The sequence below is a fragment of the Pagrus major genome, chromosome 10 (assembly GCF_040436345.1).
Source record: "Pagrus major chromosome 10, Pma_NU_1.0".
In the NCBI taxonomy this organism is placed as follows: Eukaryota; Metazoa; Chordata; class Actinopteri; order Spariformes; family Sparidae; genus Pagrus; species Pagrus major.
Window position 1 is genome coordinate 2,631,829 of NC_133224.1, and position 17,242 is coordinate 2,649,070.

The window sequence follows — 17,242 nt, forward strand, 5'->3', positions numbered from 1 at the left end:
CTACAAAGACACTGGAAACACCTACGCTCGTTCAGTCACACGAACGCAGCGGCCCAGAGGTCTGAATCAGCCTGTGTGTGTGTGTGTGTGTGTGTGTGTGTGTCTGTGTGTGTGTGTGTGTGTGTGTGTGTGTGTGTGTGTCTCTCTCTGAATGAACGCAGGAATGCAGAAAATCGCAGGAATGTCGCCGGTGCAGCGCTGGTCGAAAATAGAGCAGCACGCGCTAACAGGCTGCACACACACACACACACACACACACACACACACACACACACACACACACACACACACACACACACACACACAGGAGGCTGTGGATGTACAGGACAGTATGTGTGTGTCCTTCCTGCTCTTGGCATCCTCATGTGAACACAGTGTTTTCTGTCTGACTGCATAATCACAGTCGCTACACGAGATAAAACACAAGAAGAAGAAGAAGCAGAAGAAGAAGAAGAAGAAGAAGAAGAAGAAGAAGCAGAAGAAGAAGAAGAAGCAGAAGAAGAAGAAGAAGAAGAAGAAGAAGCTCATTACATATTAAATGACGCCATCGACACCACCAGGCTCTGATCTGAGCTCTTCACTACAAACAAAACTCGTAATCTGCTTTTCATTTTCAGACTTTACTCCCCCTCCTCCCCCCTCCTCCCCCCTCCCCTCCTCCTCCCCTCCTCCCCCCTCTCCCCCTCCTCCCCCCCATGATGTCGCCGCTCTCCAACAGCAGATGTCGTCTGTGTGGATTTCATTAAGTCCTAAAGAGAAAAACTTGACTTGCGAGGAGGGAAACTAAAATGTGTTTACTGTTAAAACCAGAACCGTCTGATCCGAGCAAACATCTGATGGTTCTGCCACCTTCTGGGCCCTCACGTCTCCGTGGTGATGAGCAGGAGAAGGTCCGCTGTGACATCACGCTGACCCGTGTGTCAGTTCACAGGATCCACTGAGCTCAGTTCGTCTTTAATCTGGACCTCTGTAACATTTCCACAGATTATCTCCTGGATGAAACATTCAATCTGACCTGAAGTCTTTTAAAGTTCTGACACCGTGTTGGACCTCACAGAGATGTTCACGGGTTTCCACAGTTTATGGAAGCAAACGTGTTGGTTTCTATGATTCTGATCTTGTGGGTCGTGTTTTAAAGATGATCAAGACATATACACTATAGATTTAGTCTGATTTTAGGTGTTTTCCATGGATTTTTACAGCGTTTACACCATATTTCACTCATTCGATGCAGTTTACAGGAGCTGTTCAGTGTAATGTGCCTCCTTTATGTGTGTTTTCAGTGTGTGTTGTTGTAGTTTTAGGCTGTAAAGGTGAACATGCATTGAATCCTTTAAGTTTTGGTTGACTTCTGCTTGTTTCGCACCAGATTAGACCCCAAAATTCAGTTCCCACCAGCTGCACTGTGTCACCCCTCTGTCACTTGTGTTCGACTGAGTAAGAAGAACATGTGTGAGGTTAAAATCAGCTTCACTTTGCTGTTTTTCAGTCCTTTTTGTCCACTTCTGCCGATTTAAAACACCCCAAAATGGATCTTTCCAGCCCCTGTGCTGCCACAGTGATCAGATCCTCAGGTGCGGCTCCGCTCTTATTGATCGCTGTGTAGATTACAGATATGTGCTGCAATAAACCAGAGCCTGACACATCACGCAGGGACTCAAACCCCCTCACGATGCCTTGCTCACTGGCTTCATGTGTTTAGGCTCAGAGCACACACACAGACACACACACAGCTGCTGCCTGATCCATAATCAATAATCAATAATCCAATCAGAGAGAGAGAGAGAGAGAGAGGGAGAGAGAGAGAGAGAGAGAGAGAGAGAGCAGCCTCTGTCAGATCCGCAGTGGTCCACACACGCACACACACAAACACACGCACGCACACACGCACACACTCCGCTGTCAGGGAGAAACGCCTCGTCATCCCGGTGTTGCGGGAGCCTGACAACCTTGAATACCTGCAGGACAGTCCCCCCCCCCCCCCCGCCCCCCGCAATCACGCACAGCCCCGCAGCTGCTGACGTCAGCTGATCGATCAATCGAACAAACACCGATCCGACGGATCGATACTCACTTTGTAGAAGATGAGCTTCAAGGTGCCGTAGAACCCCATGGCTGCCCCGCTGGGTCGGCTCGGTTCCGACGAAACGCACAAACTGACACTTTACAACGATTCGGTCCGGAGAGCCAGCGCGGCGTGACGTCAGCAATCCATCCGGTCAATGAGCGGATCGATCAGAGCAGAAACTGATCACATAGAGTCAGTGCGACCGTCCGCGGCGCGAGGAACTGCTGCTGCCTCTCTCTCTCCCTGTGAGTGAGTGTCGCTCGACCCGCACAGGAACACGCAGGGACATGTCTCCCTCTCTCTCCCCCCTCCCTCTCTCTCTCTCCCTCCCTCTCTCTCTCTCTCTCTCTCTCTCCCCCTCCCTCTCCCCCCCCTCTCTCTCCCTCCCTCTCTCTCTCTCTCTCTCTCTCTCTGCCTCGTGAGAGAGAGAGAGAGAGAGAGAGAGGGAGGGAGAGAGAGGGAGGGAGAGAGAGGGAGGCAGAGGGAGGGGTGGAGCCGCGTGCAGTGTGTGTGTGTGTGTGGTAGAACTCTGAGAAAATGTATCCATTTCTGTGACGTGTGTGTTCTAGAACGCGTCACGTCACTGCGCCTCAACCTCAACACACTTTCATATTAAAGAGCTGTACTACAGTACTTCTGTTGTACTACAGTACTTCTGTTGTACTGCAGTACTTCTGTTGTACTACAGTACTTCTGTTGTACTACAGTACTTCTGTTGTACTGCAGTACTTCTGATGTACTACAGTACTTCTGTTGTACTGCAGTGCTTCTGTTGTACTACAGTACTTCTGTTGTACTGTAGTACTTCTGTTGTACTGCAGTGCTTCTGTTGTACTGCAGTACTTCTGTTGTACTGCAGTGCTTCTGTTGTACTGCAGTGCTTCTGTTGTACTACAGTACTTCTGTTGTACTGTAGTACTTCTGTTGTACTGCAGTACTTCTGTTGTACTGCAGTACTTCTGTTGTACTGCAGTACTTCTGATGTACTACAGTACTTCTGTTGTACTGCAGTACTTCTGTTGTACTGCAGTACTTCTGTTGTACTACAGTACTTCTGTTGTACTACAGTACTTCTGTTGTACTGCAGTACTTCTGTTGTACTACAGTACTTCTGTTGTACTACAGTACTTCTGTTGTACTGCAGTACTTCTGTTGTACTACAGTACTTCTGTTGTACTACAGTACTTCTGTTGTACTGCAGTACTTCTGATGTACTACAGTACTTCTGTTGTACTGCAGTGCTTCTGTTGTACTACAGTACTTCTGTTGTACTGTAGTACTTCTGTTGTACTGCAGTACTTCTGTTGTACTGCAGTACTTCTGTTGTACTGCAGTACTTCTGTTGTACTGCAGTACTTCTGATGTACTACAGTACTTCTGTTGTACTGCAGTACTTCTGTTGTACTACAGTACTTCTGTTGTACTACAGTACTTCTGTTGTACTGCAGTGCTTCTGATGTACTGCAGTACTTCTGATGTACTACAGTACTTCTGTTGTACTGCAGTGCTTCTGTTGTACTACAGTGCTTCTGTTGTACTGTAGTACTTCTGTTGTACTGCAGTACTTCCGTTGTACTGCAGTACTTCTGTTGTACTACAGTACTTCTGTTGTACTGCAGTACTTCTGATGTACTACAGTACTTCTGTTGTACTGCAGTGCTTCTGTTGTACTGCAGTACTTCTGTTGTACTGTAGTACTTCTGTTGTACTGCAGTGCTTCTGTTGTACTGCAGTACTTCTGTTGTACTACAGTACTTCTGTTGTACTGCAGTACTTCTGATGTACTACAGTACTTCTGTTGTACTGCAGTGCTTCTGTTGTACTACAGTACTTCTGTTGTACTGTAGTACTTCTGTTGTACTGCAGTGCTTCTGTTGTACTGCAGTACTTCTGTTGTACTGCAGTGCTTCTGTTGTACTGCAGTGCTTCTGTTGTACTGCAGTACTTCTGTTGTACTGCAGTACTTCTGTTGTACTGCAGTACTTCTGATGTACTACAGTACTTCTGTTGTACTGCAGTACTTCTGTTGTACTGCAGTACTTCTGTTGTACTACAGTACTTCTGTTGTACTACAGTACTTCTGTTGTACTGCAGTACTTCTGTTGTACTACAGTACTTCTGTTGTACTACAGTACTTCTGTTGTACTGCAGTACTTCTGTTGTACTACAGTACTTCTGTTGTACTACAGTACTTCTGTTGTACTGCAGTACTTCTGATGTACTACAGTACTTCTGTTGTACTGCAGTGCTTCTGTTGTACTACAGTACTTCTGTTGTACTGTAGTACTTCTGTTGTACTGCAGTACTTCTGTTGTACTGCAGTACTTCTGTTGTACTGCAGTACTTCTGATGTACTACAGTACTTCTGTTGTACTGCAGTACTTCTGTTGTACTACAGTACTTCTGTTGTACTACAGTACTTCTGTTGTACTGCAGTGCTTCTGATGTACTGCAGTACTTCTGATGTACTACAGTACTTCTGTTGTACTGCAGTGCTTCTGTTGTACTACAGTGCTTCTGTTGTACTGTAGTACTTCTGTTGTACTGCAGTACTTCCGTTGTACTGCAGTACTTCTGTTGTACTGCAGTACTTCTGATGTACTACAGTACTTCTGTTGTACTGCAGTACTTCTGTTGTACTGCAGTACTTCTGTTGTACTGCAGTACTTCTGTTGTACTGCAGTACTTCTGTTGTACTACAGTACTTCTGTTGTACTGTAGTACTTCTGTTGTACTGCAGTACTTCTGTTGTACTGCAGTACTTCTGTTGTACTACAGTACTTCTGTTGTACTGCAGTACTTACATGTTACACTACTTTGACTCCACTACATGGATTTGATAGCTCCTCCCCCTGATGGAACTACACAAGTACATGTACTCGATTACTGTACTTAAGTACAATTTTAAATGTTACTCAGTGGTGAAAAAAGTACCTTTGGGTACAGATAGAGTTACTGTTGGGTACTTTTTTCACCAGAGTAACATTTAAAATTCCTTACAAGGAAGTAACACATATATATTTATACATTGCACCTTATACTGTATTACACCCCACACATCATATACTGCGTTACTCCACACTGTACCACATCATATACTGCGTTACTCCACACTGTACCACATCATGTACTGCGTGACTCCACACTGTACCACATCATGTACTGCGTTACTCCACACTGTACCACATCATATACTGCGTTACTCCACACTGTACCACAGTCATATACTGCGTTACTCCACACTGTACCACAGTCATATACTGCGTTACTCCACACTGTACCACATCATATACTGCGTTACTCCACACTGTACCACATCATGTACTGCGTGACTCCACACTGTACCACATCATGTACTGCGTTACTCCACACTGTACCACATCATATACTGCGTTACTCCACACTGTACCACAGTCATATACTGCGTTACTCCACACTGTACCACATCATATACTGCGTTACTCCACACTGTACCACATCATGTACTGCGTGACTCCACACTGTACCACATCATGTACTGCGTTACTCCACACTGTACCACAGTCATATACTGCGTTACTCCACACTGTACCATGTTACAGTCAGCGTGTCACTTTAACCTGCAGACATTTCTCTCTTCATATAACAGTTGTGGTCAACTCCATTTTATTTCACTCTCTTCAATAACGGATGATCATGTGTATGTGTATGTACTCTACGCTTTGGGTCGACCAAATATTAGATCCAGTACTCAGCGTTTGTCTTCATTATCAGAATTATTTTCGGGCCGTATCAGCTGAACGCTGCTCGCTGGTCACAGCACCGCCTCCAGCCAGGACGGGTCAAAGAGCCGACCGTCCAGATGGACAAGAAGCAGGACTGAAACGTGAGCACGTACCTGCACACACACACACACACACACACACACACAGAGTCATTTTCCCAAACACACACACACAGACGCCCAGCAGGGGGTTGTTAGAGGTCGCAGCTTTCTCACAGCTGATTGACCTTAAGGTCGTCACACTGAGAGTCCCAGAGACACACACACACACACACACACACACACACACACACACACACACACACACACACACACACACACAAGGGGGATAATTAGGGAGGTCAGACCTTCACTCAGAGCCTGGAGACTAAACACACAACACCTCCCTCCTCCTCCTCCTTCACCTATTCAGCCTCCTCCTCCTTCTTCTTCTTCTTCCTCCCCGTCTGCCTCAGGTTAAAACCCACCTCCCCACTCTGTCCTCTCCTTCCTCTGTCCTCTCCTTCCTCTGTCCTCTCCTTCCTCATGTTATTTCAATTGCAGACTCACTCCAACACACGAACGAGAAGCAGCTCAGGGCTGATTCGTCTCCACTGCAGAATAAACCCAGTGTCCAGAAAAACAGAAACACCTGTGGAGGACGTAGCCGGCGGTCACCATGAGTTTGTGTTGACACGGAGTCAGAAGGTGTTTGTATCACGCTCACAGGTGTTCCTCACATTGTGCTGTGAACTACCTGTACGTTAGAGACGCCTTCCCGCACGATGCATCCCACCACGTTAACGTTAAGACGAGTGTGAGCTGATAAATCTGCTTTTCATTCACGTCTACAGAACTAATCCAGATCACACAACACGTCGGAGCTCGATCCTGCAGATCATCACGCTCGCGTCCGCTTGTTCAACACTCCAGCTGCAAACATCAAACATTTACAGTCTGTTAATCTCTTGATTGTTTGATTAATCTGTTAAAAGATTAGTCTGCAAAATGTCAGAAAACACCCGTCACGAGTTCCCTGAACACAAAGTGATGTCGTTAAAGGAGCAGTTCACTGTTTCCTGCTAAACATCTGAAGCAGCTGGACTCGCTCAGTATAATCCAAGTCTACGGAAGCCCAGAGATCACAAATCGATTTGAAAAGACGTTACTGACGGTCAAGCTCGAAGGTGTGCGCTAATGCTGTTAGCTTAGCATTGCAGATTTCAGCTTGTAGATGTTGTAAATAACACTTTCTAACATCGCTCTGAGACCTCGGGGCTTCTGAGTTTAATCCCTCCACTGTGAGAAGCTGTGCCTCTAAACACACCTGTCAATCACCTGACCCCGCTCTGACCCCGCCCCCTGGCTTCACCTCGCCCGTCAATCAGCCTCATCGGGACCCAGGTGACCTTTGACCTCTGGACCCGTTAATCTGTAAATCTCTCTGCGTGTGTCATCACATCGGTTTCATCACGGATCAATCCCATAATGCACCGGGCTCAATTCACCCTCCGTCACCTCCGTCCTCTCTCTCTGGTTCTGGTTCTCATTTCCTCCTCTCCTCCTCTCTGACCTTCTTCCTCTCCGTCGCAACATTTCCTCCATCCTTCTTTACTTTAACTTTACGTCTGTTACCAATTCAGACTCGTTCCCTCTCCTCTTCGTCCCGCTCGGCCTCCACACCGTCATAAATCTGAACCCTCTGCACTTTCTGCCTTTTAAAGCCGCACAGTCGTCTCTGGTTCGACCTCCTCCTGTCGAGCGTGATTGACTCTTCGTCTGACAGCAGAGACGGTTTAAAAACCAAACCAGGACACACTTTTTATTCCTCTGACTGTGAGGAACAACAGGGATTAAAACGTGGGCCTGACACCGGCCGGTGCTGGTGTCACCGTGGACCTGTTATGTGGCTCTCGTGATTAATACGTCTCAGCTCAGGTGTGTTAGAGAAGAAACATCATGTCGAATGTTTGAACACAAGAAACATCACGACCTCCATCTCGTCTTCATCTGTTGTTCCCTCTCCCTCCCTCACCCCCTTCTGGTATGCAGACCCACTGAGTCGCTCCCTCTGATGGTCTCGTAAAACCTGAAACTGCTGTGTGTGTGTGTGTGTGTGTGTGTGTGTGTGTGTGTGTGTGTGTGTGTGTGTGTTATGCATTAAAACAGCTGACTCTTTCCCACACTTGAGGACCCTGCGTGTGTGTGTGTGTGTTTCTATGAATTAATCGGTGTGTGAATAACGTCTTCAAGTGTGTGTTCACAACAACAAGTCTGTACATATGGGAAAACACACATACTCGTGTGTGTGTGTGTGTGTGTGTGTGTGTTGTATCCTTGCAGCTAACCACTGTCAGACACTGGAAACAGAGAGAAGCACTTCAAAGGCCGAGGCAGATGTGCTCTCTGTTCGAGTGTGTGTGTGTTAGTAGTGAGTGTGTAGTTCAAGTGTGTGTGTGTGTGTGTGTGTGCGCCGGCAGGATTAGCCTACGAGTGTGTGAAGAATCAATAAAGAGACGGCGGGAGCAGATCAGAGGAATGTGTGAAGGATTGATTTTCATCTGTGTGTGTGTGTGTGTGTGTGTCTGGATGTATGTAGCGAGTAGAGTCCAGTAGAAACCGACTCTCTCTCTTTACGTTGGTTCATTTTATGCATCAGGCAGCAGAAGCAGAAGCAGAAGCTGCAGGCTCTGACTGTTCAAAGTGCTGTTTGAAGTCGGCGCTCGACTCGCTGCTAAATAATAAAGACGAGTCTGAAAACATACGAACGACACGAAACATCCATCACCGACTGTTTGATCCTCGATACTGTTGTTGTTCTTCCACACACCTGTAGCTCAGTGCTAGTTAGCTTTACTTAGCTTCTCTCCATGTAGCGTAACAAAGCAATTTACTACCATAAAGGAACATTTACAGCTGGTTAGCTAACTAGCTTAACTTGTTAGCTAAAGGCTAATACTTTATTAAGGCTAATTAATTAATAAACCCACAATATGTAATTTTCAATCAAAACAAATCAAACGTCAGGTACAGATCCAGATGTTCTGGAGTCAGATTCTGTTCGTGGACGGGAGGAGAGCTCAGAGATCACGTTTTAACTTCTGGGGTTTATCTTCACTCCTGTTTATCAGCCCGACTGCAGCAGTGATCCGGAGGTGACCTCCACTGTCGGGTGTTTCTGTCCTGTAATGTTGACTGCTGACTGGAGCTGGAGGGGAAATGGACTTCACGTTACAGAGAGGAGAGAGAGAACCAGAACCAGAACCAGAACCAGAGTCTCTGCTGAGGTTGACTGCTGCTCGCTAGCTTCCGGCTAATGTGCAGTGAAGTAAACTGCCTGTTTGGACAAATATAACCGGGTGGAAGTACTGAGAATAAACAGACGACTGAGGCCACCCAGAAGCTGGATCTGTACTTTATATCGTCAATAAAACCACAGTTCTTGGCCCAAATCTGAACGGGTTTTAAAACGGCTTTTAGAAACTTAAAGACACTGGAAACACTTGAAACAGCTTCTAAGAGTGTAAGATAATTCTGGATGCAGGGCCCGGTACCGTCTCAGTTACTGGGAACGAGGTGGACCAGCACAGATGTGTTTTATGAGACGGACGCTGTGGTTATCGAGCTGACAAGGATCCAAACACAAGCTGCTGTTTCCAGTGGGACAGATTACAGAGGTGCAATGCAGCAAACAACAGGTGCTTTATAAGGCAAATAAACACCCGGGCTGCACCGTGTGTGTGTGTGTGTGTGTGTGTGTGTGTGTGTTCATCAATAATAAATGCAGGGAGTGTTGCAGGGATGTAAGGGACTTAGTGCTCATGTATATTTTAATGAGGAGCTGTGAGAGAGCTGCAGTCGTCTCTGGGGGGAAATCAGGATATACCAGTGTTCACTATCAGCACAGAGGAGGGAAGGGAGGGAGGAAGGAAGGGAGCAGGAAGGAAGGAAGGAAGGAAGGAGGGAAGGAAGGAAGGACGGACGGACGGACGGATGGAAGGAAGGGAGGAAGGAAGGAAGGAAGGAAGGATTGAAGGAAGAAGGGAGAGAAGGAAGGACAGAAGGAAGGAGGGATGGAAGGAAGGAAGGAAGGAAGGACGGAAGGAAGGAAGGAAGGAAGGAAGGACGGAAGGAAGGACGGAAGGAAGGAGGGATGGAAGGAAGGAAGGAAGGAAGGACGGAAGCAAGGAAGGAAGGAAGAAGGGAAGGAAGTATGTAAAAGGTGAAACATGGTGTTGTGTCTCAGCGGGTCAGAACTGTGACATTTCCATAAGGTTCAGTCTGTTTGGATCCACCTGACCCACAGCTCTCTGTGATATTAAAGGTCTGTATTTACACTCACAAGTAGTTTCTCTGGAGAGGAGAAGTGACGAGTGTTTCCCACAGCTGTCAAGAACATCTCAAGAGATTAATACGTATAAACACACTAAATATAATAAAGTACTGTATGAACATTAAAGTGTGTTTGAAGAAGTCGGCGATGTGACGTATTCGTGTGTAGAAATATATAAAAAGAAAGGAGTCTGTGTGTGAAGTCGTCGACGGGAACTCAAAGAAAGACAAACAAAGTGGGGGAGCGTCTGAAGAAACTGAAGGTTTACTGACGTTCCTCAAGTGTCGCCTTACACACCGTAAAACAGTGTGTGTGTGTGTGTGTGTGTGAGAGAGTGTGAGTGTGTGTTCATCCTCTTAATGTTACAGCACATCCAGCTGTTTCCTGAACGTGTACTTCAATGCATGTCTAATAAAAAACTGAGATGTGAGAGTGTGTGTACGGATAAAGAAGAGATCTGATAAATTGTCACTTCTCATGAACGTTTCTCGGTGAAAAACAGGAACGAAGCTGCTCATCTTCCTCACGAGCGACAGTAACATGTAGCATGATGGTTCGGACGCTGCGCTGAAGATGGAGTTTGGACTGAAGCTAAAACAATCAAAAGGACAACTGACAAAAAACCTCCCTGAATCTCTCGATCAGCTTCTGAGACTTGATTTTTAAATATGTGACGTCAGGCTCGCTTTGGAAACACGACTCGTATCGACGTGGATCGGATCAAATAAAAGCTGAAGGCCGGGTTCTTCTCCTCCGTCAGACGGTCGCAGATTAAAGTTGATTAACTGAGCTGAACCTCCGCAGAGAGCGAAGGTCGCTGGTTCAAACCTCCGTCCTGCTGACGAGCACAAGACTCCAGGAACTGCCGCAGCTCCAGGAATGTGTGTGTGTGTGTGTGTGTGTGTGTGTGTGTGTGTGTGTGTGTGTGTGTGTATGTAGTGCGCTGACTCGGCGGGATCGGCGTGGCGGACCCGACTGGCTGGAAAGCTGCCCGGCGCTGGAATGTGACCTCCTGTGCTCACACACACACACACAGTATGAGGGTGTGTTAAGGTGAGGCTTGGTATTGTGAGTGAACGCTGTCAGGGTCTGATCCACACTGGTTATCTCACTGGTTATCTCACTGGTTATCTCACTGGTTTGAAGAAGCTCGATGGTTTTTGATTGAGTTGTAGAATCCAAAGATCAGGACGGGTCAAAGTCCGGACCAACACGATGGATCCACACACTACAACTGGTGCTGGAACCAGTTATCTGTCCACTCAGCGACACTGATGAGATTTAACACACAAATACCTTTGTCTTGTCTTCTCGAGCTTTAAGGGAGCTAACGGAGCTAACAGAGCCACGCTGCTGCCATCAGTCTGGATGTTGTGTTCAGAACCATTTCCTTGATATATTTCGGGACACTGAGGCTCATGAATGAGACGTTTGTTTGTGAATGAAGGATGTGAATATTTGCTGATGCGCTCATTAAATATTCTCACTGTACTCCAACTGTTTCTTTACAGCGAGACGTCCTTCAGGGTCGGACGAGCTGAGCTTCGGACGAGCTGAGCTTCGGACGAGCTGAGCTTCGGACGAGCCGAGCTTCGGACGAGCCGAGCTTCAGACGAGCCGAGCTTCAGACGAGCTGAGCTTCAGACCAACATGAAACTGTCCCGACACTGTCAGGTCCGTCCTCCTCCTGACTCAGTGAGTCCACATACCAGAGATACCAGAAGCTCTAATGTGCCTCTATTCACACCAGTCATCTGACCCTGGAATGAGCAGAGAGTGTGTGTGTGTGTGTGTGTGTGTGTGTGTGTGTGAACGACAACATGCAGAGGTCATGTGTTTCAGAGAATGTGTGTTACATCTGAGTGAATTATGAAAAGATTGAATTTGTTGCCACTCTCACAGTGAACCGGTTTAAAAAAGATAAACCTTATAAACTCAGTGTGAAACTCTGTGTGTGTGTGTTTGTGTGGTGTGTCTGTGTGTGTAATCTCCTATATGTGTAGTAATCTGGAAAAAAATGCTCTTAGATTACAGTCTCACCAGATTAGTGCCCTAGTTTTTTCCGTCTGTACGTCACAAACACACACACACACACACACACACACACACACACACACACACACACACACACACTCACACACACACACACACAGTCCATCATCAAATCAAATGTCCAAATCATCTCATGTGCTCTGAATTGAATAAACCCACAGCGCTGCCTCTGGTGGTCACAGAGAGAACTACAGACCTGCATCTACATTAATGATCAAGCTTCCCATCGTGTGTGTGCGTGTGTGTGTGTGTGTGTGTGTGTGTGTGTGTGTGTGTGTGTGTGTGAAGCCAACAGTTCCCACAGGAGGAGACTTCATATCCCATGATCCCGATGGAGTCGTGAGAGGAATCTGAGGAATGGTCACTGCTGCACATTCCTACACACACACCTTGTGTGTGTGTGTGTGTGTGTGTGTGTGTGTGTGTGTGTGTGTGTGTGTGTATGTGTGTGTTTAAATGATTTAAATGTGCTGACATTTGTTACTTTACTTCCCATATTATTGAAAGAACAACATCTCAGAGGGAACTATCGTACTTTTTACTCCATTACTTTTATCTGACAGCTTTAATTACTGTTACAACCCTTCTAGACCTGCGACGATTCATCAATTAGTTGTTCAACATTTCATTAATTCTTAAAACCAACAATTCTGATAATCGATTCATCTGTTGGTTACATCTAAATTCTGATTCCAGCTCATTAAACATGAACATGTTCTGGTTTCTTTCCTCCTCTGGGCTGAGGACATTTGAGGACGTCGACGTCTTTGGGAAACATCGATTAATTAATTAATTAATTAATTAACACTTCAGACTAGTGAGGTGTACTTGTGCCTTCAAACCTCCCAGGATTAAAAGACTTTTACCAAATTTTAACACGATATCTTTTCCTTTGTTCAAGTGTGACACTGACGATCGATAAACAGGAAGGCAGCAAAGCCAGAGACCACTGCTCCAGACTGAGTTTCAACATCTGTAAGTGTGAAGCCGCTGGATATTTTCAACAAGATGTCGGGACGGTTTCCAGCTTTGTTAGTGCCAGAAAAACTGTGTATTTTTGAATAGACATACAGAACAATTTACAGTCGGGTTAACCAGAAAATGACTTTCCCACCCAGACCAGAGCGTAAAAACTTGAAAACTTGAAAACTGAACCTCAATACATTTACTTACACTGCCAGAGGGTCGTAAATCCAGATTGAGAGGGATTATTTCTGTGTAAATCTGAACACTGTTTTGTTTTTTTAAAGGAAAATCCTTCGATGTTTTTAATTAACTCATCTGTGAATGTTTAAGTTCCTCATTTATAAAACAGAATAATGTCTTTAATAGAAACCCGGAGTGTACTAAGTTAAGTTAATAAGTTGTTGGGGAAATAAATACTTAATCACCTCTGTGATGCAGCAACAGAGGAACACACACACTTTCTCTCAGCAGTCACACACACTCGACCTCCCACACGCAGCAGCTGGTGTTCAGTTTGTTTGTAAAGACGACAAACAGGAGACACAATGGCACCTGAATGCCACACACACACACACACGCACACACACACACAGTGAGAGAGACGCTGATGTCACCGGCTGGTACCTGAACGCCACACAGACACATGATGCATGACTGAGCCAGGTGCTGTGTGTTAAGAGCCTCAGTGAGGAGATTAAGTGAGCAACGGCGCCGCCTGCTGACTGAATCCACACACTGACACCATCATCATCCTGTCAGAGGACGTCAGAGCGTCGAGCTCTTTCAATGCAGAATGAGAACGTGTCATTTTTCTGCATTTTTTTTAATGTTTTCATCTTTTTCCAGATAATCTAAGATGTTTTTTAAAGAGTTTCTTGAGCAGAAGAAGGAAACAAACTCTTCGTCCTTCAGAATCTGGAGACACGTGTGAAATATTCTGATCTGTGAAGTAACTAAAGCCGTCAGACAAATGTAATAGAGTAAAAGTAACAGGAAGTAGAAGGTTCCTACCTGACCAGGTGACAGGTGAAGCGGTGGTGACGTCACCTCTGTGCTCTCCTCCTCTTCCTCCTCTCCTCCATCACTGTTGGCATCCTCCGCCTCCTCATCCTCCTTCTCCTCCTCCTCCTCCTTCTCCTCCTCCTCCTCCTCCTCCTTCTCCTTCTCCTCATCCTTCTCCTCCTCCTCCTCCTCCTCCACTCCTTTGACCTCCTTTTTGTCGTCTTCTATCCGTGTGATCTGATTGGCCGTCTCCAGGTGGGCGGTGCCAAAAGGCTCAGACGGACAGGACTCGTCCTCGATGGTCACTATGGCAACTCTGACCTCATCTTCCTCTCCATCCTCCTCGCCTCCTCCTCCTCCTCCTCTTCCTCTGGAGAGGAGAGGAGAGGAGGTGAAGGAGGAGGAGGCGGAGATCGGAGTGTGTCTACCAATCAGATCATTTCGTGCTTTGTGTTTGGCGCCTGCCTTCATCAATTCGATCTCCTTTTCCTCCTCCTCCTCCTCCTCCTCTTCCTCCTCTTCATCTTCTTCATCTCTCCTCCTGGATGGAGTTTGTAGTGTTCTGTCCTTCTCTCCTCTTTCTGTCTCCTCCTGTCCATCTATCCTCTCCTCCTCCTCCTCCCTCCTCTCTCGATGCTCTTCCTCCATCTTCTCCCTCTATCGTCCTTCACACAGCAGAGGCACAAAGACGCATCCTGAGAGGAAACAAGAGATCAACATCAACACGTTAGTGAGAATAATAATAAAACCAACAGCGACTGGAGTCGTCATGGCTACAAACAGCAGATCATCTACACTGATGATCATTGATCAGGAGTCGTACTTGTGTCGTCCCTCTCTCTCTCTTCTGACCTCCACCTCCTCCCTGAGGGAGATAATCTCCGGCTGTGAAGCGGAGAGAGTGAACCAGAACAGTTAATGTACCGTAAAACTGAAACAAAGAGCTGAAGGAGGCTGAAAATGTTTGAGGCGCTGCACATTTTGGTGATAATTCTCAGTGGGTTCAGCGCTGCGAGCGACTCTGTTCATGTTTAATGATTTATATTAAAGGAATATTGATCAGCGAGGCTTGAAAAATGGTTTTGTTGGTGCAGTTTTGTGCAAGTTCACTACTGACGGGTCTTGTTTACCCCATTTTGATAACAGAGGTCATCACTGTTGTGATCACAGCAGTTTGTAAAAGATGAAACACTTCAGTGAAATCCTCCTTCGCTCGGCCCCGCCAAAATAAAAGTCAAGAAGAGTTAACTTTAATCCCTTCACTACTGTATGAGCTCTAATCAGAACCAACTTCACAAGGAATCTGACTTTTTATAGAACAAATTTTAGGACATGCGGCTAAAAACATCTATTATACACATGCAAGTAAGTGTATTTATAAATATAAACATAAAGCAACAACGTTCACGGTTTATATGGGAGTCAAGCTTTTCTGTAAATTGTAAACAAATGAATGCAAATGAATAAATATTGAATCAGTACTGTGATAATTACTTGTACATACATGAAATGAGTACAGACGTATGTAGATGTCTTTATCGGCCGTGCAGGTTCGTATCTGACGATGTTGGATGATGTGTGCATGTTAAATCAGTGTGTTTTAAACACTGTGGTACAGCAGATGTTTGAGCGTTCATTGACACGACGTGACTGACTGTGAGAAGAAACTGTCCCTGTGTCTGGTTGTTTCGGTGCATCGGGGCTCTTCAGCTCCTGCAACAGGGTTTTATTCGACTTTAAAGGTGCTGGAAGCAGAGAGAGTTTTATAATAACACGTGAAACCATCAGGTCCAGTCTGAAGGGATGTGAGCAGCTGTGGCAGATGGTTCATGATGTGAGGAGGACAGAGAGGATCAGAGACACAGTGACACCTCCATGAGAGGACAGGAAGTGGAGCTGAGGGACTGACAACATGCTGATGATTGTTTATAATCTCTCATCTTTCATTAGCTGCCAGTTGTTTTGTTTTTCTGATTAAATCCTGTCACACGTGCTGAAGTGGCCTCTGTGTGATTCATTGTGTGTGTAAATAAAGTTTAATTGAACGATGTGACGACTGTTAGCTGGGCTGTTTGTTTATTAAGAGCTACATATTGTTTCCATCACTGAGAGTTAACAATCTACATTAAAACACTTCCTGCAGGATTTAACTCGCGTATTGTTTCATCTCCTGTCGCTTCAGTTCAGGATTTTTAACTCCATCTTTGTGTTATTTAGAAGAAATCTGTTTCAGTACAACACAGAATATAATTAACAGTCTGTAACATTCTTACTTTGAACGTAAAGGTCGTGAAATAAAGCAGATTTACCTTTAAAAACACACTTTCTCCTCCGGCTCCTCCGCTCTTTAAACTTTAAACGCCGGGATTTCTTCTTCTTCTTCTCTTTTATTTCTTCTTCGTCTCGTCTGAAATCTCACAGGCTCTTTAATATTTTAGCTTAAAATCCAACACAGCTTCTTTGTGTTCGCCTTCAGCTCCCCAGCTTTGTGTTTTTGTACTTTTCCCACCACAAACTTCAGACACTCAAACTTCCTCCGCTCCGTTGTTTTCTGCTCTTTGCACATGGAGCTTTGTTTGGCGCGGCTTGATGACGTCACGCGCCGTGTTTACGCGCGCCTTTGCGGTTGTTAAACAAAACTTCATTTGATTTGAGTTTATTTGTTTATTTTCTTTGGTTTATGACTTTTAACAAAGGTATGCCGTTTTATTTTATGTATTAATACTTACGTACTTTATTATTATCAACTCCTAACACAATAATACACATTTTATTCGTGATACATGTAATAAAAGTACATAAAATAACGGTAAATCAATAAAAAAATACAGTATAAGTGTTTGCTTACCGTTTTCAAATCTTCAAAACCTGATTTTACCCCCCAAAATACTTAGTTTTTTTCTGTGTTCTGCTCATTTCTGTGTTGTTTGGTGGATTTTACCTTTCTTTTTTAATAACAGCAGCTAAAAACAAATTACTTTAACTTTTTAAATCATTACAATCATCTATAAAACGAGCTCGAGTATTACTTTGCGACCGTTTTCACGATCTAGGAGCTCAACTTTGTTAGCTTGATTGA

At 45.3% G+C, this 17,242-nt stretch overlaps 1 protein-coding gene across 2 annotated transcripts in view; it reads right to left on the reverse strand.

The window, feature by feature from the left end:
• Window positions 1-16,693, reverse strand: part of LOC141003141 (F-box/WD repeat-containing protein 7-like) — a 28,463-nt gene extending 11,770 nt beyond the window's left edge. Inside the window, exons 1-3 of one of the 2 annotated variants that reach the window (XM_073474419.1) lie at window positions 16,473-16,693; window positions 14,362-14,858; window positions 14,173-14,295 (exon numbers count right to left, since the gene is read on the reverse strand). In XM_073474419.1, coding sequence (XP_073330520.1) covers window positions 14,173-14,295; window positions 14,362-14,811 — 573 coding nt within the window. In that variant the 5' untranslated portion in view covers window positions 14,812-14,858; window positions 16,473-16,693. Of the gene's footprint in view, window positions 1-14,172; window positions 14,296-14,361; window positions 14,859-16,472 lie in introns of those variants that run through there. The other variant, XM_073474418.1, reaches the window with a different exon arrangement.
• Window positions 16,694-17,242: the final 549 nt, after the last annotated feature.